Genomic DNA, 24625 nt, shown 5'->3' with positions numbered 1-24625 from the left:
CAGGAGAGCCTCAGCAGTCCAGCTGCTGTTGGATCGGCTTCAAAAGCTTTTGGGGTAAGCTGGTGTTTTATATCTTCCAGCTTGGACACGGTTTTTTACACCTCCAGCTTGGAGGTTCTATACATTTTTATAAGTTAGCAGATTCTGGGGAAACTGCAGTAGGAAAGCTAATAGTAGACAGATTTGCCAATCATGATGGTGCATAATTGGTCTTGCGCATTTTCAGGCCACCTGTCAGTCTACTTAGTGCTCTTGCTTTGAAGTACTGACAGTGCTCCCAGCATGCATAAGGTCTTACCAGGAGCCAGGTTAGCCAAAATCTGAGCAGAAGTGGAGTGAACTGTCATGCTGAGCACAACAGAAGTATTTCAAAGGGTTTTTCCTGGTGGTTCAAGGGTACATTCCCATCTTAGAGGTTTGGATCAAGTTGTAAGTTGTGGTGTTTTTTAAGTAAATTTTTAATGGTGAGGGGTATGATAAAATATCTAGGTGGTTGGGCATCCAGACATATTCCAGGGACAGTCCAATTTATTGCTGAAATATGAGGCTAAATCATTATCAGCTTTCTCAACTTCAGTGAGATGTAATAAAACATTATTCATCACCCAGAACAGAACACTTTAAATCATTCTATTTAATATATTTTTAATAATAGAAGTGGAAGCTAAACAATTTATCTGCAGGGGCTTGTTCTTAAACTTGGTGAAAGTGAGGAAACACAGTGTTCAGTATAATTTATTCAAGTTATGATTTTGAAGCTGTTAAATCAAAAGCAAGAATTATTCACACTAATTCTTTCTGGAATAGTACTCTTAAATTATTGAACTAAGTATGACAGTTATTGAATGCATGTTTTGTGAGATATGTGGCGACTTTTCTTGAGACAAGATGATGTGCAACTGGTATGATTTTCAGAGGAAAATGCAAGCATATGGCAGTTTCTCTAGCACTTTTTTCTGATAGCCAAATAGCACCTGTAGGATCATATTTCCTCAGCCCTTTAACAGTTCTCATTGTACCAGTCTCTGCAGACAAATAAGCAATTGATACTGCAAGTCAATGGATTTCAGATGTATACTGTCATAATATAGGGAGTTAATGAAGCCTGTCTGAAACTGTAGGTTTGGTACCTGTTTTTTCTTAGAATGTTCTGCTTGATATAAAACATCTGTGCAGAGAGGTGAACCTTTGTTTAGGGGTGTATTTGGAGACTGAAGGCATCAGAGTTTCCTGCTTGGCTCTGGCATAGGCTAAATATACGAAACTGTTCTTTGAGTTCCTGCATCCTAAATGCTCATCTTTGAAGGGGAGAAGATAAATCTTCCTTTCTTCAACTCTGCATATCTTCTACTGTAAACTGCGTCAGAAGCTCCTGTGTTTTCTTGTAATGAGAGACATAGCAGGCCCTAGATTTTGATGGAAAATTACATATTCTGTAGAAAATAGCCTGTATGCTGACAGGTTTCGATATGATTTGGATGCCTCCATTCTTATGAAGGCACCTATTGATAGCTTTTTACTTTTTTTCTCTTGAAAAAATCACTAGTTACAGATTTCATATACAAGTAAAACCTTAAACTAATAGCCTCAATTCTAAAAACTAAAGTTCAGATAGAGAAATTTTGAAATTCCATTAGTATTGAATCCCGTGAAGCAAGGGTTTGGGATTATGAATCCTAATCCCTTTATCATCCCCTTTATCAACCCAAATTTGGTTATTGTTTTGTGTATTCCCAAATATGAGCTAATTACAAAGCATTTATATATGAAGTGATTAAAAACCTGAACAAAATGATTGTATTTGAGCACTACTTTAAAGGCAAAAGAAATTTAAAAAAATGTTATAACTCATTTGCGGTTTTTTGGGGGGAAGAAATGGTTTTCCTGAAAGTGGTGAAGTTCCCAAGGCATGGATAAAGACTAGGCGTGAGATGGAAAGGTAATGCCTTAGGAAGAGAGTGAAGTCACTGTCCTGACTGAGTTGAGTCTATGTGAATCCCAGGGGGAGGGTTAGACAGAAGAAAGAAGCAAATTTTTAATCTGGAATGGAAAACCGAGGATTTAGTCATTACAGCTATGTGTCTCTGGATCTTGATCCTCTATCTTTACTTTGACTTTAGCCTGGAGTAGAGTTGAGGGAGATTTCATTGTTTCAGGTAAAATTGGGTCATTTTGTTCCCACAGTACTTGAAATCAAGGTGGTGGGCCAGGACTGGGTGCAGTACCAAGTACACAACGAACTGTTCTAGGTTTCCTGGTGTAAGTGAATTGTATCCATCATCTACTAGGGCGTGGGTGTAACCTGGTCAGTGATGGATAAAATTCCGTCATTGTAAAAGGTGTTTCCTTTACAGTACGTAAACCAGTTGCTGATGTATGTACATTGGTAAACATGTTTTCCATGGCTGTGAATCCTTGACTGTCAGAAGACCATGGAATTGTGAAGAGATCTGCCACTTTGATCTGCTTGGCCTTATGAGATGTATATAATAATTCAAATGCTAAGAGAAGGATTATAAAACTGATTATTTGCTGAAAAAGTTAGAATTAACCTAATGCTACTATTTAAGATGTTTTATTTTGTGTGGGTTTTCTTCCCCTTCTTGCCCTTCTTGGTAATGGAGCCAAATTCTTCATGATTTTATGAACTTGACTCTCATTCCCCTGCCCTCCCAAAATCCTAGAGTGACATTATATTTTCTTTGAAGTGTATGGGAGAACTTCCACTGGCTTTACTCAAGCCTGAAATTGGTTCGAATTTTCATTTGAATTTCCCTTCATTTAATAGTATCTTGACTGCATATACCTGTATTATGTTCTTGTTCATTATGCTTGCTGTGCATGCACACTATATGCAAAAACATTTCTAGTGTTTGAGACTAGAATGTGTATTTCTCTTCACATTCATAGGAAACAAATTGCTGTTAACCATTTGTTGAGTGAACATTGAGATCTCTTTTTCCTAGGAGCCATCGTTTGAGATGCTTCCGTTGACTGGGAAAACAATAATATTTGATAGCTTTCCTGATCCTTCAGATACCTGGGAAATAATTGAGACTATTGGCAAAGGAACATATGGAAAAGTTTTCAAGGTGTTAAATAAGAAAAATGGCAGCAAAGCAGCAGTCAAAATTTTGGATCCTGTTCACGTAAGCTACTTAAATTATTTGGTTTGTGCTTATTTATTCGTGAGTTTATGTAGTCTTTTTTTCTCTTTGTCTTTGTAGATCATTTGCATCAGAAGTGACAGTGAAATACACTGCTTCAGCCTGCTAAGTATCAGGCTAGCTATCAATGCATTTTTCTTATCGTAAGCGATCTTTGAAGTGGTTGCATTGGTAGAAGTCAGAAGTATACCTAAACTGTGTTACTTTTACTTTGGTTTATCCTTTTTTATCTCTTATTTTCAGAAGCAGAACTGATTATTTTCCTTCTAAGTACTAGAAGTCCTAGCTTATTCTATTCTTACTGTTGTAAGAATGCAAAGGTGGTAGCTCCTACACACAAAGCACCAGGTGACTGGGAGGTGGAATTGTTATGTCGTAGAATATGGGTTTTTTTCAGTGACTGACATTTGTTGGGTGGCAGATTAATGCCCAAAGGGTAAGGAAGAACATTAGTCTAGTTTGTAAAGGCATACATACCCCACTGACTTCAGTGGTGCTGCATGTGGCTTGGGATTTTTCTTAAGACCGGTAACCCACAAAACATGCACGAGCAGCTGTTCCTGTTTCAGTGGCCCATTTGAGTTAATCTTTTGCGTTCCCAATATAGGGTTGTGAGGCTTGTGCTTCAATTGCATGACCTCTGAGCAGAAAGGGAAGAGCATGTCATGCCATGTGGAACCCTGCAGTTCTGGAGTTGCACAGGGCTCTGTCTACCTCTGCATAACACGCAGAGTGTCCAGTTATGTTCCCATGGCCTGAAAGACCATGAAATGTGTTGGTGAAAACATAGTGTCTTGCATTATCTTTGCTGTGTATTTTGTTGATCTCCTCTTTATTTCAGCATGCTTTCAAAGCAGCAAAAGGATGCTCCTCTCAATTCAATACCACCTATGTCTCCCAGAGTAAACATAATTTGTAGCCAAGCGATAAGGATCTTGATGAATTCAGATGCATTGGAAACTATTTCTGACTCTGTTGCTTTCTGTAAACAAGGTTCTTGTGCTTACAATGAATAGGCAAGACTTTCTTGCCACTAGTGTTTGCTAAATGCCTGTTTAGCAGGAAATGCTTCCGCTTTCATGTGTTTCACAAGTGTTCAGGAATGATTCTTAAGTGACAGCTGGCTATGGCAGGAATTACTGAAGGAATCAGGGAAAATTTCAATGTTGTGTACACTTTCGAGGTTGTAGGAAAAGATTAAAGGATGATGATGGGAAGAAAGAAGAGGTAGTAAGGCTGATGCTAGAGGAAAGAGAAATAGATTAAGAAGGAAAAAAAGGAATAGAATGTAAAGAAAATGGAAGAAATAGAATGGATAAAGATGCAATAAGAAATTGAAGAAGGACAAAAGTAAAATTGATGAAAACAGATTCCTTATTTTAATGAAAAAATGGAAGTAATACAGTCAACGTCACACTCCCAAGACTTGACTCTTTTAACTGAATGTATTACTCTTTTTATTCTAAGAATACTATTCTTTTCTCCCTTCTATTTACAGGATGTCTGGAGTAGCTGCTGTACCTCCATTTTACTGCTAAAATGGCAATCCTATGTTAGAAATAGGGTGAAAGCAATAAACAGGTTATTTTTGTTTAAACTGAAAGTATTATTAACGGCTGCAGAGGGAGCCATTGCAGTGAAGAAAAAGATACTTTATGTATTTTCTTTACATTTTACATTTTTTTTCTTTGAAGATGATTTCAGAATTGTGCCACTTGAGAGGTGGACTGGAAACAAAGCAGAGGAAATGTGGTTTTATAGGACTTGGTTTAACTGATATTTCCAAATTAAACTGGGAACCTGCATTATCATGGGGGACATAAGACTAAAATTAGCATTTCATATTTAATCCTTTAGAGCTCAGATTCTTTTTGTTGAATAACAGCTCAGCTTTTTGAAACTGAAACAGGAAAGTGAAGGTGTTGAAATAAGAATATATGAAGATGGAACTGAGAAACTCTCAGTCTTGTCCTCAGGACTATGAGTAAATACCATTGTACTTTAGAACTCTTAGCCAGATTATCCTATAAATGGGATGAAAGTATTCACTCTACCATTTCTAATAGAGATACTTTAATGCAGGTAAATATATTAAATTCAACCAAACATTTCAAGTTTTCTTCCTTCAGAAAATACAGAGGAAGATTTTAATTTTTAGTAGGCATGGAATGAATATTCATGTAGTTTCTCCTTATAATTGTAAAAGTCTCATAAATTCTGAGTACCCCTCAGGAGACAGAAACCTCTATTAAATCAGAGTAGGACAGTGGGCTAATTTTCTTCCTATTTCCCCAAGGCAGTCAGAAATATTGTATGTTTTGTGTTTAGTTTCTTTGCTTTTGACTGTATTTTTTTCCTTTTTTTCTTTCTTTTATTTTTGCCAGATGAGTTTTCTCTCTTCATCCCTGCTTCCACTCTTTCTGTCCTCTGCCATCTTCAGTACCTTGGTTCTTTCTTCCTTCCTTCCTTGTATTTCTTTTTCTGTGTTGTGCTTATGGAAAAAAATTAACTTGAGTACTTCCTTTTTTTGAAAGATGAAAATTTCTGCCGTTTTTCAGTTAATTCAATAACAAGATCGCTAAAACCCTTCTTTGTGAGAAAACTTATTCTTGTAGTCTCAATATGAAAGCTTAATGGCCTGTTTCCTGAAGATACTGGTGAGTGACAAATTTCTTGGAGACCAATCCAGCTGGTCTCAAGACAAAGGGCTTGTATGAGGAACTTGAGTTGGATATTGAAGAGACATGTATAAGAAGCAAGTGAGCAAAGTCCTCTTGGGGCAGATGGGTTGAACAGAATGAGGAGCATCGTTCACTGGAAAAACAAAGTGTCCCCTTTCTCTGTCATGGTCATTTCTATTTGGCAATGGTGAGACAGTTTTTTGGCACTGAGTAGATGCTTTTCATCGATACAAAATCCACTCCTATGGATAGTGGAATTCACAAGGTAACCCCTATCTAGAATGGATTTTTCATTTCTTTTTGTGTAGTTGTAAATAGCAAATTGTATTAAAAATATTTTAAATCTGGAAACAAGTATATTAACATTTCTTGAGATCTAAGCAGTAGGGAAAACAACTGCAGGTATTCTGCCTCCTATGGTCAGGAGGGATTGAGTATTTTCTCAGCAGGACTGATATACCATCTAATCATGTCCCTCAATGAGCAACTCCAGCACATAGGTGAAAAGGGTTTACCTGAGTCATCCAGTGCCTTCCATTGCTGGCATCCATATTTGATCTGAAGGGGTTTGCACAGCTCTTGGCATGTGTTGGCAAAACTTGTTCTCATCTCTCACGTCCAAATGGATTTTCCTCACTCTCTAAGAAACCTGAGGTCTGTAAGGAAAGAGGGACAAAAAACCACAACTCTTATAGTTCTGTAGGAAACCCCAGAGAAATAATGGATGTCACCAGCTTCTATGACAGCAGAAAATGAAAAAAACTTGCAGGTAATTCTAGAAAGTGGGATGGTAAATGAGTAAGATTTGTGGCTGCAATCACACTTCTTTGTGCACAGAGAGGTAGAGAGGTAATTCCAACTACACCATCTCTAGCTGGCAGACTAATGCAGTAACAAGTAACTTCCCAAGGCATCTGCGTATCTACCTACTTAAGGATTCCACTGTCTTTACCTTAAAATCACAGAATGGGTAAGGTTGGAAGGGACCAACTGTGGGTCATCTGGTCCATCCTCTCCGCCCAAGTAAGGTCATCCTAGAGCACATTGCACAGGATTGTGTCCAGATGGTTCTTGAATATCTTCAGTGAGGGAGACTCCACAACCTCTCTGGGCAAACTGTTCCAGTTTTCAGTCACTTCGGCTCACCACAGTAGAGAAGTTCTTCCTCATGTTCAGGTGGAGCTTCCTGTGCATCAGTTTCTGCCTGTTACTCCTCATTCTATTGCTTGGCACCACCAAGAAGAACCTGACTCCATCTTCTTGACACACTCTCTTCAGATACTTATAGACATTGATGAGGTCCCTTCTCAGTCATCTCTTCTCAAGGCTGAACAGGCCCAGCTCCCTCAGCCTTTCCTTGTAAGAGATGCTCCAGTCTCTTAATTGTCTTTGTCACCCTCTGCTGGACCCGCTTCAGGAGCTCCATGTCACTCTTGTACTGAGGAGCCCAGAACTGGACAGAGCACTCCAGATGTGGCTTCACCAGGGCTGAGTAGAGGGACAGAATCACCTCCCTTGATCTGTTGGCAGTGCTCTTCCTAATGCACCCCAGGATGTCATTGGCCTTCTTGGTGACAAGGGCACACTACTGGCTCCTGGACAGCTTGTTGTCCACATGACCCTTGCTCCCTCCCCGTTCTCCTGAGAGCTGCTCTGTCATACCCTTTATGTTTTTTAGTTGAAATTGGTAAAGACAAAATTAAAAAAAAGATGACTGTTTTGTACTGAGTAAACAGAACCAAGCTTTGTAGCCCTCTAAATGGTTCGTTCATGTTCTGTTTGTTTTTCCTTTGTATCATTTCAAGCTACATTTAATTGCCAGAAAATGCTATGTGTTGGGGTTTTTTTAAATGGCTATCATTATTAATTTATTAACTACTATGTATTTCTCATTTGTGACACTAGGATATTGATGAAGAAATTGAAGCTGAGTACAACATTTTGAAAGCTCTCTCTGATCATCCCAATGTAGTCAAATTCTACGGCATGTACTATAAGAAAGATGTGAAAAATGGAGACCAGCTTTGGCTAGTTCTTGAGGTAAATAATACAGAAAAATGAGAGTTTTATTCCGGTTGGCATTCCAATGTTGAGTATAAACCCAATGAATGAGATGCAAGTAATTTGTTCAGTGTTTTTTTCTAGAGTTGTTACTTGTAAAGTGATGTGCTGTTGTTTAGTCTTTTCAGTGTTCTGATTTTAAAGGTGTGCTCTGAGTTCAGCATTCTTATTTTGATATTATATGATAGTGCTGTGCCTTCAGAATTAAGATACAAATTCTAATGGGACCCATAGGATTTGCTACCTGAAATCTTTCTTTGGTGAAACGCTTGCCATGGGAATCTTCTTCTGGTAGCATTTCTTTAAGTATGACTAACACATAACAGTTAAAGAACACAGTACAGAGATTTTTTTCCTAAATGAAAGCACAGAAATTATTGAACTGAATTCCTTTTTTTTGGTGCAAGTAAATGCACAAATTGATAAATAAGCCAATGAAAGCAGGCTACTGCCCAAATGCTGTTGAAAATAGCAGGATTTCCTCAAATGAAGTCAGAGCAAGGTAAGGCCTGTAATTTGTGTGTTTCAGTCTTTGGTTTTATTCCAAAACCTTCTGAGTTCCCTTGGAAGATGTTTTTTAAAATAGCTAGCATTGGAAATCATAACAAATTATTAAGTTAGACTGACATCAAAAGATGTCAGCTCTTTGTGCAGTGACTGTCTTGGAAAAACCAGCTTCCATTGTATCTGCTGGGCATTTGAAACTCCCATCTGTGAAACTTCTGGCCTGTAAGGGAGGGATGCTGAACAGCCAGGATGGAACAGACTGTGAGGAAACAGTCAAATGTTTACATTTTAAATTCTATTTCACATGAAATTGTGTTCTTAGTGTGAAAAACACAAGCCTACCTGTGGAGTATGTTTTATATCTGCTCTTTTCCTGCCAAGCTGTACATATTAAAGTGCTAGTGTAGAGTGTGTGGAATAGTCTTTGATACTTTCTGTCACTGCACATGTAGACCCATGAATGCAGTGGATTTCAGTTGGTGTGTGTATTTGTAGATATGCATAAGTAGAAAAATAAATTTCAATATTGACTTTGGTGAAGCTTTCCTTTTAATAATAGTATATGTGAAAGAAAACTGTCATGAAACAGATTTCTCTGTTGAAGTGGCACCTTCTTTTCAGCTTGCATTCAGCTTTACAGGGCTGTTGTCTGTCTGCTTTTCACAGCAGCTGTTAAGGTGTCCTGCAGTTTATAAGAATGTATATCTTTTCATCATCACCCTTTCGTGTTCTGTGATGGGATCCATGGGCAGGAGATTTTGGAGAAAGTGTCACAAATTCCACTAGGAATGGATTCTGATACATGGCAAAACTCAGCATTTAGTAATGGATTTAGAACCACCACTGTAGTTTACCAACAGAGTTATTCTCTTCGGTGTTTAAATCCATATATTTAGGTGTTATCATTTTTTTTTTCCTAGGGGAAAAAGTCCTCACCTCCTGTATCAATGGCAAACCAGCCTGGAAAGAAAGATTATTGCTAGGTTTCTTTTCTCCTAATTCCATCTTCAGCACTGGTTATATGAACTGCACTGTTCATTTCTTATGTCGTTCTCAGTATATACAGTGTGGTGATTTTTGACATATCTCGTAAATTTTGGTAGCTCTTTTGTATTGCACTTGGTCATATTTGGATTTTAGGGAAAAGAGGCTAATCAGGTTTGAACTAGGCTAAAGTAAGTGACTGAGATACAGTTTGGAGGCCAAAAGGGACCAAGTAGCTAAAAAGACTACCCTGTTATACTGTTAAGGGTTCTTGAGAGGTTTTAGTCCCAATATTGGAATTATCATAAAGTTGTCATACCTCTTAAGTTACCACCTATTCTGAATACTGGAAAAGACCTTGGATGGGTTTATGATGAAATTATTGCAGTCTTGGTGTGAAATATTCTACACCACCTTCCATCTCTGTTCCCCAAAATTAATCTGTTCTTACATGATTTGGTACCTGTTGAACCTGTGGTCTCTGGGACGAGATAGTTGGACATTCCATTTTTAACTAAAATTTAATTAAATTTAACTAATTTTTTAACTAAAATTGTGCTTCTTGTTCCGAGTCATATGTCAGCAATGAGGTAGTGGATATTCACAGTCCAGGCAGAAGGTATTGTCCTCTGACTAGAATTGATTAAAGCAGATGACTATCAAGAAATAGTTACCTGAAACCAAATGGAATTTAGAGCTGACCTATTGGTGCAGGTCATCTGACAGTTATTACTATGTCTGTAGAGCCAAAACCAGTTGCTTCAGAATGATGGAAATTATCTTCTACAGAATAATCCTGGATAAACGTGACATTTCTTCTGAATCTCCTCACGTAAATAATTGCCTAATAGCACATGCCTTCATAGAAAATATTTTTTCCAATTTTAAGTGAAATTCCCCATTTTCTACTGAACATTTGAATTTAATTTTGTTTGCTGTGTTTCTGTCTCTGTGGTTATGTGCTTCTAACTGATCTTGTTAAGCATTTTGAAGTTGCTGTTCTGTGAGCTGGAAATATGCTTTTGAGAGAGTAGGAGCTGTTGTTCAGGTTGTTTTTTTTCTTTTAAAAGAAACGATTTTATATATGTATATATGCATATATATATATAAAATAAAGCATCAAGAGATAAGTAGCCAGTCTCATACTTTGATTTGGCCTTTCAGTGTAGCTCTACTTTGTTGAAAATGTGCATAATGATTACTTAGGAAAATAAACAACCTTTTTACATAACACACTTCATGTTACATGCTAGAACAGTATTTGTAGGAGAATTGTAAAGTTGCCATGTTGTACTCATCTTAACACATGTGAGAACCTAAATCTGAGACTAGTATAAAATATGAATTTCAACTAATGATTCAAAATTAGAGGAAATAATAGTGTGAGACCTTTTAGCATCATTAGCATTGTTTTTGGTAATAAAGGAAACAAACTTTCTCAGTTCAATATTTTTAAGAAAAATACCTTTGGGAATGAAAGTGAAACAGGAATACATCTATACAGAAGAACAGTACTCTTGACTCTCAGTTCAGAAATGCCCTTATCTCTGTAGGCTGCACTCAGATAGACTTAACACCTGTTCCTGTTTGGGCTGTTCTAATCATGTTTATAATAAAGAATACTGCTGGAGGGAGGATTCCCACCAGGTGCATTAAGCTTCATCACGTGCATCCAGAGATGCAGGCAGAAGAAACTGGCCTATTGAGACTGTGTTTAAAAGAAATCCCATGAGTATTATGCTTGAGATGAATCAGCTTAGCAGCTTCACGTCAGCAGACATCAGCATGATGACACAGCTAAGGCAGAGTGTGCTATAGCCCATTTCTTTCTGCTCTGGATGTTAGTTCAGAAGGGAAAATGTCTGAGAGTTGGAAATTAAATGATGGAAGATGGAGCAGAGAGGTAAATCATATCAGGCCCCACAGGTGAGCACATAGGTCGAGGGTAAGTGGGGAGAACAAGTGGCACAGCCATTGCCTGAGATTTGTTGCAAAGAACAACCTAGTCAAGAAAGAGTGAAGGCTGAAAATACCCCAGCAAGGTAAGTGGTAGGTGTTACACAGCTTTTACTTGCTACTGTAAGCCAGAAGCCAGAGTCATAATGCAACATATTTCCATAGTTTGTTTCCTACACAGATCAGGTGGAACTTTAAGAAGCATCTTGGTCCATTTTCAAGAGACACACAGTTATGCATGCCATATTTGAGATGAATTTGGGTTTATGAGTCACATAATTAAAGTAGTATATTTTATTGTTCTCGATATATTTTTATAAGAAATAGAGGAAACATGCATTATTTTTATAGCAACTTGTTTATTATTATTTAATTAGTTAAAAATTACCTTGGTAGGGAAAAAATTTTGTAAGGAGAGACTTTCCACCCAAAAATACAGTTTTGTAATACCAAAGCATTTTGTAGCAACCTCTCATTTCTGGAGAGGTAGAGGGAATTGCCAAGAAGTGTAACACAAACAGATTCCTTTCACTACTGAATGTCAAGAAGACTGACAAAATATTCTTTCCAGGTGTTTTTCTTCCTGTAGTGTGAACATTTCAAGAACATTTGCAATGCCCTGCTGAGTTAGACCAATGGTCCATGTAGCACAACGTTCTGTCTCCTGTGGTAGCACTAGAAGATGTTTAGGAAGGGTCTGTTGTTCAGTTTTTGCAGTCCATTTCCTTAATGCTTTCCAGCAACCATGAATGCCGTATTATGGATGTCCCAGACTATTCCATTTAGTATCCACTTATGGATGCACTAGATGTGATGATGATACTGCCGTGCTATACAGTCTCCTCTTAGAGCATGCAAGTTTAATTTTTGTATCTATAATATATTAATTTCTATTTTTATAATATTCCACATAATAGAATATAATGTTTTCAACATTATGTAAACATTTCCAAATCTAATTATTTTTCAGTGTGAAGAAATTTAGAATCCTGTTCATATGAGAAAGAGGAATATGTTACAGTTTCCAGTGGACTGCAGGCTCTATTTTCTGACCAGCTCTGTTGTTAGAAAGTACCTTCACAAATGTTTCAGTAGCTAGTGAAATCTGTGCAGGTGCTGGTTATGCACAATTCAGATTGAGTCAACCTGATTCATCTTTGTTCTCGTGTAGAACCATTTCTTGATCTAGTGTAATCTTTGTCAGAGAAATCATGTACAAGTGTAGAGTAGCTTATGCTTGGAACCTGCTTCTCTGAAGAGGTGCCATTTTAATCTTTCCTTTTCCCTCAACCTTTTAACATGGTAAAAATTATTAAATAAATTGATAACTTAATAATTGTGCATTATTGCAGGCAAAGTGGTATACTTTGAGTTTCATCTTCTGGATGTTTCTTTGTGTTAACTGAACCTGCTAACAAGACACTGATAAGTCAAAAGAATTACAGAAATATTATCATGATGAATTATTGTGATTCAGTTGGCAGCTATGTTTACTAACTTAAAATTTGCCTGGAGTGATTCAAATTTGTTACTTACCTTTGATCTTTTAAAGTTAACACTAAGAGAAGAAATTTTAAATGTACAAATATCTAAATTCTCTTTTGGGGTGCTTCTATTTGTGATACCTTTTTTTTTTTTCAGAAAGAAAAAGTCTTAAACCCAGTAAATAGAAGCTCTCAGGAGTTTGAATTAAACTAGAATACAGAAAACTGTAGTGCATCAGTTCACCTGCTACTCTTTCTGCATAGACAAAATACAAAAATAGTTATTCAGAGTAAGGACATAGTAACTCCTATGGGTAATTGTAAAGGTAGCCCCATACAGAAAAAAAGGAAAAAAGTGCCAATGTATCAAACTGCCAGTCTGTTATACCAGGGCAGTGTCGGTCCATTGCTACTAGTTTACTTCTAGTGGCTTACCTGGCCTGGGGAAGCTTGTGCATCTAGGATGCCAAAATGCTTGTAATAGGGTAAGAACCGAGAGAGAACCTAACAGACTGTTGCTGTGTTACAGGCACAGAACAGCCCACCAGTGTAGTTCCTACTCAGTTGCCAATTACAAGGGCTGTTGCATTCATCTGGTGAGTCACTTAAATATAATGTGTGTAACAAACTGAGATTCCCCTGATAAAACTCCTTTCTGGGTTTGTGGAGATCCTTTAGAAGAACTACCATTCTTGAATTTGCTTCGAGATGGAGAGCCCAGCACAATGTGGAGAGTATCAATTACTTGCTCCTTTCCAATGCTAAAAGTGACCCTTCATAACAGAGAGCTTTCATAGAAGGTTTAAGCAGTAGAGCAAATGGCTTTGGAAAAGGGAAACTAAAGGGGTAACAGAAGTCAGCTGTGATCTCAGGCAGCTGCTAGCATTTGTCAGCATTGTAGTACAGGAGTGTTATTAAGGAGGAATTGAAGGAGGATAGTGCTACAGTTTTCTGGGTTTTTTTGGCTGCTCCTTCAAAGCAGAGAGGAAAACATGTTATGCCTACAGGTACAGTAATGGATGCCAGCCCTGTGAGCTGATCAGGATTAGAAGTAGATCTCTTGCTGCATAAGAAATGGTATTAGGACTGCTATGGGTCTTGACAGTAAAAGCAACTAGCATATGTTTGATGTGATTGAGAAGGGGCAGCCAGTGTGTGGGTTCAAGGGAATAATGGCATGTTCAGAGGTGGTTGGTTAGGGATAAGTACTCACCAAGGCCAAAAGAAGAAGGTGTTGCATTAAATCCTGGGTAAAATTAAGAATGCTGAACGGTACATGTGCACTGCTGCATCTGGCCTGGAGCAAATCTGCTGTGCTGTTGCACTGTTGTATCTGCTCTTTGGAGAGAGAAGTTTAGCAAATTAGATACTTCCAGATGTTTGCAAATCTAAATGTGGTCACAAGGAGAGCCTTAGAATTCATGAAATATGTATAAATTTTCCTCACAGATTCATAAATGAACAGCACAATTTACATATGTGTCAGAGAATAATGAGTATAATTAATGCCCAAATCTTGTGTGGCTTAGTAGTCTTGGATCCTTCACTGACCTTCTATATGCGGAAGAGTTTCCGATGATGTTTTCTTTTCAACATTGCATGTAATTCTAATAAATGGTGAAACTCACTAAAGTGCATCCTTCTTTTTAAACAACAAAAGCAAAATCCTCTGCTTTGTTATATAATGTCCAATCTATGGAGTATATTTATCTAAACCAGTCTCAGCACATCCAGTTGCCTTGAGGAAGGGAGATTTTTTTCTGCTGTGGAATTGAGATGCTAATAGTGCAATTCTAGGTTGCAGTGTGGTTTCTACAAAAAAGGAGCAACCACTGTCCAAAGATCCAGGTATTGTTATTTTCCTTTTGTTTTTGAAAAAAAAAAAGGTTAAAATATTTCACTGCTGTTGTGTAGCTTAATTGAATGAGGCTTCAACTGTTTGAGAGCTATGAGTCTGGGTGATGTAAAATATGAAGAGAGACAAGAAACTCCAGGAAAAACAAATACCACTCTGCTCCCTCCCCACCTCCCCCAAAAAACCCCAACCAAACAAAAAAACCCAAACAAAACCCAAAAACCAAACGAAAAACCCCAAACCTACCAAAGCAGACTGGGCACAAAAAAGCAAAGCTTAGAGCAAGATGGGTTGTTCTCCCCTTGTCTCTTGCTGAGATTTCCAGTACCATGTATGAGTCCTGATGGCTGGCAGTAAAGCAGTTTTCTCTCCATTAGCTTGATCTCTTTCCTTTCTCATCTAATGGTGGTGTTGCTCTTCATGACACCTCTCTGTGCATGGAAGAGGGAGAGAGGAGCTGCAGTCAGTGTTTCAAGGCAGCTAATGCTTGTTCTTGAGCAAAGACGTTTGGCTGAAAATATCTGCAGCCTGCAAAGAAGGCACACAGCCTGAGGAGTTGCTGATCATGCAGACTGGTACATCTAAAGTTTAGTGAACAAATTTATGTCATTGCAGCTGTTGGGACTCACAGTGTGAGTCTTGGGGTTGTCCTTTGCAGGGCCAGGAGTTGGACTCAGTGATCCTAGTTAGGATATTCTATGATTCTGTAAGGAATGAGTAGAAGTATGAAAACTGGAGTTGTTCTTGTTGCTGTGATAGTTTTAGCAGGAGTGGAAAAATCCAAATTCCACTAACATAGTGGAAAATAACTAGTCTATTTGGGTTTTATGTCGGGGTGAGGGTGGGGGGAGGAAAGCTGTAATTTGCCTAAAAATTATTAGGTATTTCCAACTGACATATATAGAAGAAAAATTAAACAATTGAAAATTGCTTTTGCATATTTCTCAACATGGGTCATTTTTCAGTAATGTGTATGGTTATTATTGCTCCATTCAGACCAACACTGAATATTTTGATCCATTACGTGTCTGAATCAGTCTTGATTTCTCCATTTCTAAAGTATCCCTCTTTGCTTCCCAATTACAACAATTTTTTATACTTGAATCATATCCTATTTTCTCAAGACCAGAGATGTGTGGCTACAACTATCATTTGATGATTCGAAGTTTTACTAGACACTCATAATTTCTCTGCATGAGGAGTATTTCATATTACATTGTGGTTTGCACAGTTCACATTTTTTAAACAACTGGTGAGCATATGTTATGGCCCACCCTGCTGGAGAATACTTACATACAAAAAGCTGGTTCTGAATAACCTCTAATGATTTTTGCCACCATGCAGTAAAGCAGAAGTCCAGAAAAAATATCCTGAGTTTTGCCATTCTGCTATGTAATTAAATAGCATGTGAATACTTTGTCTTTCACATTCTAATATTTAACATCATTTTGCTTTCTGTACATTTTACTTTTTATCACGGTTTTACTAAAAAGTGAGGTTATTTAAAAACAAAATAAAACAAACCACCAACCCCCACATTTGCATAGGTTTGGGTTAAATCCAAGATAACCAAACGTCCTTTAGCTTTTGTGAGGAATAGCATCAGTCAACATAAGAGTGCTTGGGCTAAGACTTGTTGCTCTTTGCTTCAGACACTTGAGGATTAAACACTTTAATTCAAGTGTGATAGACAATATAATTTTGCTGGATTTACTCAGTTTACATGTTGAGTCTCTTTATAAAAGGGAGTGACTGAAGGCACTACAACAGTAGGAAGAGGGATCTCATTCTCTGTTGGGCAGAAGAGGCTGGAGGCTGCAGACTTTGGGAGATGAGTACTATAGTAAGGAACAAGGAGCTGGGATGTGCAGAAAGGAGACAGCCAGGTGTCAGTGGTGATGAAAAGTTTCCTGGGCTCCAGAAAGAATGTCGGCATTCGTTGCAGTTCAGAAAGGTGCTGACTTTGCTGAAATCAAACCCTGGAAGTATAGAACTGCCTTGCACAGACACAGTGAGCAGAGAGAGATTTACAAAACACTTTAATTTCAATTCTATCTGATCTAGTCTCTCTGAGTTAATCATTCCAGTAGTTTATTAAAAGAAGGGGGAAAAAAGAAAAGAAAAAAAAAGAGGCTTTTGAGTTTAGCATCATTTTGGTTCTTATAAAATTATCTTTAAAAATGTCCTTCAGAATGTTCTTGCTCATTAGGGCCCCATGACAGAGTCTGTAGCTCCTTTTGTAGTCACCAGAGAAAGGCAGGCATGTCCTAGAGTTAAGCTAACTTGTCAGTTAAGCTGACAAGTCCTGCATGCTCCTGCAAGGAGAGGAACTGCCTTTTGGATGAGTGTGTTTCAGCTTCACTCCTTTTGTAAAACCAGCCTTTAGACAAGCCCTATTGTTTGGATTTGCACTTCCCCAGTCATACTTTTAAACTCGATAGGGAAGATTTCTATTGCAGTAATTTAAATTACAGTGAATTATACTAAATTATTGTCTTCATGTAGAAACACACACATAAAATGAATTATGTGTATTGTGGACACGGTAGTGCTTGGAATTACTGTCTGAACCCTGAATCACAGAGAAATGGTGCTACAAAAGAGGAAGGTGCTTTGAAATGTTTCTTAATTGGTGAAGACAGAACAAAAGCAATGAGGTTCTGAGCAGGCAAAAAAAGCTGTGAGGTGCTTGCTGTTACCACAGACTGCCCTATTTACTTATGAGATTCTGTGTTTTCTAGAGCCTCAGCTAAGTTTGCAGCAGTCAGTAGAAATACTTCTGTTGGTATTATTGATCCCAAACTTAGGCCCTGGTTTTTCTCACTACCTGAGTGAATGTTTCTGATCTCTAAATGTTATGTTTACCACTGCTCCTTGTGTATAATAAAGCAATGAATTGCAACTAAGTTTTTCCTATCAAAATGTTCTGTCTTGGTAAGCTGCCTCTTGCATTTGCTCCAAGAGTCCTAGGCTCTTTACTGACCAGCACCTTAAAGTTTTGTATGTAGGTTAGCTTCGATTTTCCAAAAGGATCCTTCCATTTATTTGATTTTTAAAAAATTAAAGCTGTGTTATGGTGTTGCCAGGCCATGAAGCTATAGTTGAAGCTCCTTTAGAATTTCTATTTTAAATATGTCTAGATCTCAGTTGCTTTACAGAGCGCTATTTGAAGTCATGGCTTGGTACCACTTCAGCTGTATAACCTTTTGAGGAGGAGATGTGGACAGGCAATACATTAATTTCTTCATTAGCAACTTCATGGGGAGGTAAATCTTTTATAACATAAAAAACGTGAATTATGGGATGGTGCAATATGAAGTTTACTTCAGGATGAGCTAGCAGGGGAATTCAGTTGTGCTATGCCCAGTAAACCTTTTTAACAGCACCGTCACCTACTTGCTTTTTTTCATTCTACTAGAGACAAAACAATATTACAAATGTTTTAGAACAGAAAAAATCCTTCTTTGAGGGATTAGTTCTCTTTTTTCTTGTGTATGTAAAGCCTTGGTAGCTTCATTCAATTATGCTGAGTTTGAAAAAAGAAATTTAGAAAAAGGCAATAATGGCAGAGTTGTGGCTTTTCCATTTTGGCCACGATGTGAGGTGGGGATATGTTTATTCTGACTGAGAAAGATAAGAGTCTGTGAAGGCTGGCATTGCATAAGATGAAACAGGCAAACTTTTCCTCTGGCTGTCTGTCTTGTCAGTGCTTGTGCGTGGCAAAGAAAATGGGAAGTTAAAAGCCAAACTGAAAGGGGAGAAGTCAGAAGCAACAAACACCCGTGAGGCTCTGACTAACACAGCCCTGGAGGTGCTAGATGATACAAGAGAGCAAAATCATAAATACCACATGGTTTGTCATCACTGAAGCTAAATAACTCAGGAATGATATCTGTTTCAGTGATACATTTTGTTCCCGCTGAATTGAAAGCAATCAACTTTACCTAAAAGCATGGAACATTGCTATGGTTTCTTATCGTTATGGATTGTCTTGTCCGGTTGTTAGGAAAAATAGGAGCCACAGTGCACATCTTTCTGCCATTTGAGATGAAATTAAAACCACGCTGTGTGGACAGGAGCTGCATATTAAAGCATTTGGCCCATTGAAGAAAATAATTGAGTTCCCTGTAAGTCTTTACAAGGACCTTGAAGTATTTGTGGTAGGTCTTAGGTGCTCCCAATTGAATGTGCTCTCTGGCAGTAATAGTTGTGAAGATACATCACACTGTAGGCAGAGAATAGGAGTTAATATGGTCACAGCTGATCCTGAGAGATGGTCAGTCTATGGAGTTCTTTCTTGGAGACAGAAGGCAAAGAAAGTGACTCTGGGAATGGCTATATCAGGTAGATTCTGTTCTAACAGAGAAGATCTCTTTTGAAAAGTTGAAAATGGAAGGAAATTTGAGTGAAAAAGCCCCAGAATCATTGCATTCACTTTCCTGAGAATAGAAAGGATGATGGAGCAGCAGGGTAAGGATAATAGGTTAGGAGAGTATGCTTTACCTGGCTTGGGGTTCTGGTAGGTACCTGTATTTAGGAAAAATAATGTAAAAATGAAGGAAAAGTGCCAGGATAGCTGGCAGTTATTGAAAGACATTAAAAACACAATATCAAATTATCTGATGCAGAGAAAAAAATAGAAGTGCAGTAAGAGGCAAGTGAGAATGCATCAGGGTCTGCTTCTTTTAATATTTCAGAATGTCTTCAAAGAGGAGAAACAAAAATGCTCAGCTAAGGCATTTACGGATAACCTCTGAGGGGCTAATGTGGAGAGTGGTAAAGAAAAGGTTACTAGAGAAATGAGATACAAGAATATTTAGTGTATGTCTTTACAAAGTGAGGAAAAATAATGACCTAGGGAAATACAGACCAATCTGCTTGACTTTGATACTCACAACAATTTAATAGAAACCATTGTAGAAATACCCAGAACCCAGTAACATGATAAGTGGTTGATTTGTACTGGGTCAGAACAAATAGTATTAATAAAATCTCTTTGTTTAACAGGATAACTGCTGTAACAAGGGGAAAGCAATAGATGAGATGTGTCTTTTGTAAGGATTTTATATGGTCCCATGTGACATTCTTGGAGGAAAATGTGGAAATACAGAAATTTCACATAAACAATAATGCGAATAACCTCTTTCTCATAAAACTGGACTTAGTTTACTTTTGGGCTGGGAGAATCTCAAGGTGGGCATCTGCTTTTGGTCTGTTTCCTTAGTAGTAACTTGAGTAATGAAAAAAGTCCACAAAAAAGTTGAAGTGGACACCTAGTTTAATTACAGGCACATTAGAGAATAGCATCAGATTCACAGTTGTGAATACCAGAGGAATTTTTTTGAATCACAGAAAGGTGATTCGTACAAAGTACTGCTATCCGTAGGAAGAATAAATGGGGCATACCTGACCATGCTGTGGTTATACAGAAAGAGATTCTCTGCAAAGTGGAGATTGTTCTGTTCAGCTTTTCCTGGTGAAGACAAGACTTCCAAAGGAATTCTCTCTGGAATCTGGGGGCAAAACGTGTCACAAACGTCAGTAGCAAATTGGAGGCAATCTAAATTGAGAAAACGTGGCTAATTTCAAAATATTACATCAACTAAGTTTGTACAGCCTAAAAAAAAGGAGGAAAAATTATTTATCATGACAGTAGTCTGACAGAGATGATGTTAAAGAGAAAATTATGGTAATTTATTATCAGATACTACTGGAGGGAAGGGCAAAAATAATGCAATTTTGTTGGAAGCAAAAATATTCAGGTTAGATAGTAGGAAAAATGCTCTATCAGGCTAATGAAACACAGAAACAGGCCACTTAGAAAGATTGGAATCTCCCTCAGTGGAAGACTTTTAGGAGCGAGTTAGACAAATATCTAACATGTCTGAAAGTACCAGGTCTCTATACATTACATATGCAGTGGACTAAGTAATTTCTTGAGGTCCCTTTTACTCCTCTGCTTCTGTAGTTTTATGATGATGAAACAGCAGCAAATAAGAATCTTCTGTTCTTACAGCTGTCAGTACTACAAGGAAGGTACAGTCAGCTCAGAGATTGGCAGTGCTGCTGCACTGCATGCTTAGGGGAACAGGTCAAATTATTGATCTATTCTAAGAACAGGAAAAAAATTAGAGATTAGTGTCTGACATGGTTTTAGCATTCTTATGTGTGATAACATTAAAGCAATGTTGAACTTTTTCATAAGTATGATTGATGCATGCCATAAGTTGTGCATATGTGATGTGTTGCCCAGTCATTTATGTCTGTGCAGCCTGTAAAGATAGGGAAGGCAGTAATTGTAATTGAACCATTCTTTGTATTCAAGCTACTGAAGTAAGATGAAAGCACCTTAACAACTGCAGGATGCAAGCAAACATTACCTGACAGCTTAGTACAGATGTATAAGTCCAGAGCAGCTGGATGATTAAAGGCTGTAATGGCCCCAAAAAAAGCTCAATTGAGAGTTTTCTTGAAAGGGAAGCTCATACTGAATCCTTATTCAATGGGCATCAGAATCAAGAAGAACTGAAGAGGAGAAATGTATCAACTGGGTCAGATGAAGAGTGACTAAGATCTAAAAAAAACACCAGCATGATTGTGATGTGATAGCAATTTTAACTGACATTTCATGTGTTAGGATAATTTTATATTTTTTTTTCTGAAGTTAGCATACTAATAGCTCAGTTGAAGTAGCACAGGGTTGTGGCAGATGGGTGGGTGGAGGACTGCATGTCATCCTAGTATGAATCTTTGCCTTTTTGAGTGCCAGAAAATCATAAGGGAGGAGCCCTTTACTACTACTGTAGAAGAGTCATAATCACCTGTTTTGATACAGCTATGTATGGCCATGAGAGCTACAGCTCTCTAAGGGAGGTTTTCACATGGATCAAGCCTTCTCCGAAATTACTCTTTCCATTGGTTTAGGCATGCAATATTTCCTTAGTTCTTTGCCACTCTTTCTTCTGCCTGAATATCCAAACTAGGAACTGAATATTTTAAAATTCAAGTATTCTGAATCATATGGAAGTACATCATGGAAGGGACTTTTGGAAGTTATTTGGTCCAGCCCCCTGCTCAAAGATTATTAATTGCAGTGTTACAGATTTGCCTTTTCAATTCAAGTTTGAGTATCTCCAAGGCTGGACATTACACAGACTTACTGTGTGATCTGTTGCAGTGCTTAACTCAGTGGGAATTTTTTTCCTTTATGTCCAATAGGAATCTACTATCTTGCAGTTGGGAATTGTTGCCTCTCATCCTTTGCTGTCTTCCACTGGGAAGATGTCTCTGTCTTCTCCACCCCCTCTTAGGTAGCCTCAAGGGTTCAGTTTACCCTCCTTTTAGTTGCTTGTTGTTGCTGGTAATCTTTGCATTCTATTAGTGCAGACATTGAAAATACTGCTGGTAAAGAAAATACCTGTAAATCACAAGGGAACAATAGAAGAAGTGACTAACATTACATTGATGAAAATTGCTCATGTACAAAGTTAATCAAGATGACATTTCTAAATAGCTGCCTTGTGGGAGGATCACTGTTATCTTCCCTTCCTATGTCTGATAGGCTGGACATCATAAGAATCTGTCCCTTTAAATTAAGTATATTCAAAACTTAAAAGAGGGTTTCTATCTGATACAAGCCACAAGAAATGCATCTGTGTATGCAATAGAGAATGTGTGTGAATGTGTGGGGTTTTTTTAGTGTGGGAGAAAGAAATAGAATTATTACTCTCTCCTTCCAGAAGAGCCCCTGTCTCATGACGGGTGAAAGGTCATTTGATTTGGTGAGTTACTTTGATCTTTAGAGTAAGAAGCAGCCCTGTAGCAGAGCTCAGATAGACATGTAGCTTCTCCTGTATGTCTGTGTCCTGAGTTCTCTGTTCATTTGTTGGTCTCTGCTAATAGTGCCCTTTATCAAGGTATTCTGAGGAGACTTTACCAAATGATGCGGAGTAATGACACAGACTGATTAGTTGTTTGGTCATGTGAGTTCACAGTCCTTGCAACAAAATAATAGCTATCAGCATCTCCCTTCTCTAGATGCTCATTGAAAACTAGGAAGATCTTTTTTAAAAGTTATCTCTGCCTTCATGATTTCTTGGGATCCAAGCATTACAGGTAGCTTAACTCAAACACAGTAATTTTGGTAAGAGGCTACACAGTTTTTTTAACGTGGGCAGCATGCTACTAAGAAGCAGCAGAGATCATAATTATAAGCTGCAATATTTAACAATACCCCAAGAAACTTTCAGTCTGACAGTACTGCTAAATAATGTTTATCCCATAATCTCTCATTAAGGGATTGTTTATAAGTTAAGGTAATGTGATTTTTTTAATGATTTAGGTTTTTTTACTCCTTTAAGTTTCTACATCATGGGCTAGATCCTAGTCAACATTCCCAATAGTAATTTATCTCCCCCTCTATTCAGATTCCCAAGCAAGCGTGGTCCAGCACTGCAGTATTGTAACTTTCTGTAGCTTCTTCTTTTGAGAGGGAAGAGAAGAGCCTGACTCATTATGAGAGGGACTTTTTGAGATGTTTGTGATACATTTCCATTGAATACACATGCAATTTGATACCCTGAGTCAGGAGAAAGAATCACCGTTTCAGCTTCAATTATGTGCATGGTTATAGGGACATGTGGCAGCTTCACCTGCAAAAAATAGACAGTAGAAGTAGGAAATTGGACCAGATACAACATTTTACTCATGAAGATAAAAATAGAACAAGGTTAATACTAGCCTGTGTCATCCTTGTCGTCATCGTTCCCCCCTCTCACCCACACAGCGTAGAGCACGCACATACAGTGTCTGCCATAATCTCCTTTTCTAATTGTGGTTGTATTCCAATAATCCCTTTTCCTCCTTATAGCTGCTTGCATTCTAATACCTAGCCTTTTTTTCTCTCTTCCTCGTATACTGGTGGTCTCAGAAAAGTACTAATTGTCTGATATAAGTAAAAGTACAACTCTTTAACACAGAAATAGGAAAAGTTGCCCTGTGTGTATGCAAGAATGTATGTCTATGACACCCTCAGCTGAACTCTATCTAAGCAGCCACTCTGCCTTGGGAATTGGTGGAGGATTTCCACGGTGATATGGCTGACTTCTGGGTTCTTTATTTCAAGACCTGTTTAGCTGACCTTTTACATGCCATCTTCAGTTTTGGTTCAGTTTAAAATAATCAGTTTTAGTATCTTACATAACCTGATATTTTAGATAACCGTTATCTCATAATGCAGATATTTACCTCATAATAGGGATTTATATATTATGAGAGTAGTAGAAAAATTAGTTAAAGCAACATGTTTAAGAACGTAAAAATTAACATTGCTGACTGAGGCAAATAAATTCAGTATTGGCTTTACTGCCTAAACATTAAAGAAGGTGGTTTCTGAGATACAGTTTCTCCCTTCATCTGCCTACAAAGAGAATATAGTTCTTTCTATGTTGTTTTTTTTTACCTTGAACAGAAAGGCTAATAGGTATCCAGTTCTGTAAAGAAAAAAGAGGATCCATCTGTAAGAAGCAAAATTTAAATATTAGATAATGAAGAAAAATTATTTGAAGAATATCATATGTGTAATTTAATTCACAGTTGATTTGTTACTAGTTAGACAGTTTCAGTGCCCTGAATTAAAGTGCATTAAATTAACCAAAATTGTTATAATCCATTTGGTTTGATTAAATATTTTGGCAATGTGGCAAAATTAAACCAATAGAGACCCTGAAAAGATAATGTCATTGTAAAAAAATAACTAACTTGAAAAAGTCGGTGGAGAAGGCAGACCAGCATCGCTAATGACAGTAAATGAAATCCTACTTGGGAATCTGATCCTTATCCAGCAAAGCCCTTAATCTCATCATTTAAGCATACGAGTTCTTCTCTCTCTAAACATGCACATTGTCCCACTTAGGTAAGGGTGAGGTTAAA

At 37.7% G+C, this 24625-nt stretch overlaps 1 protein-coding gene across 2 annotated transcripts in view; it reads left to right on the top strand.

Moving 5' to 3' along the window:
• Positions 1–24625, top strand: part of MYO3A (myosin IIIA) — a 119636-nt gene that overhangs the window by 5246 nt on the left and 89765 nt on the right. For both annotated transcript variants that reach the window (XM_039380741.1, XM_039380742.1), the window contains exons 2-3: positions 2967–3149; positions 7754–7888. In XM_039380741.1, coding sequence (XP_039236675.1) covers positions 2982–3149; positions 7754–7888 — 303 coding nt within the window. In that variant the 5' untranslated portion in view covers positions 2967–2981. The remainder of the gene's footprint in view (positions 1–2966; positions 3150–7753; positions 7889–24625) is intronic.

The sequence above is a fragment of the Pipra filicauda genome, unplaced genomic scaffold, assembly GCF_003945595.2.
Source record: "Pipra filicauda isolate LSUMZ 115617 unplaced genomic scaffold, ASM394559v2 scaffold1_size10287979_pilon, whole genome shotgun sequence".
Taxonomy (NCBI): domain Eukaryota; kingdom Metazoa; phylum Chordata; class Aves; order Passeriformes; family Pipridae; genus Pipra; species Pipra filicauda.
This window is presented reverse-complemented; position numbering and strand designations above follow the sequence as displayed.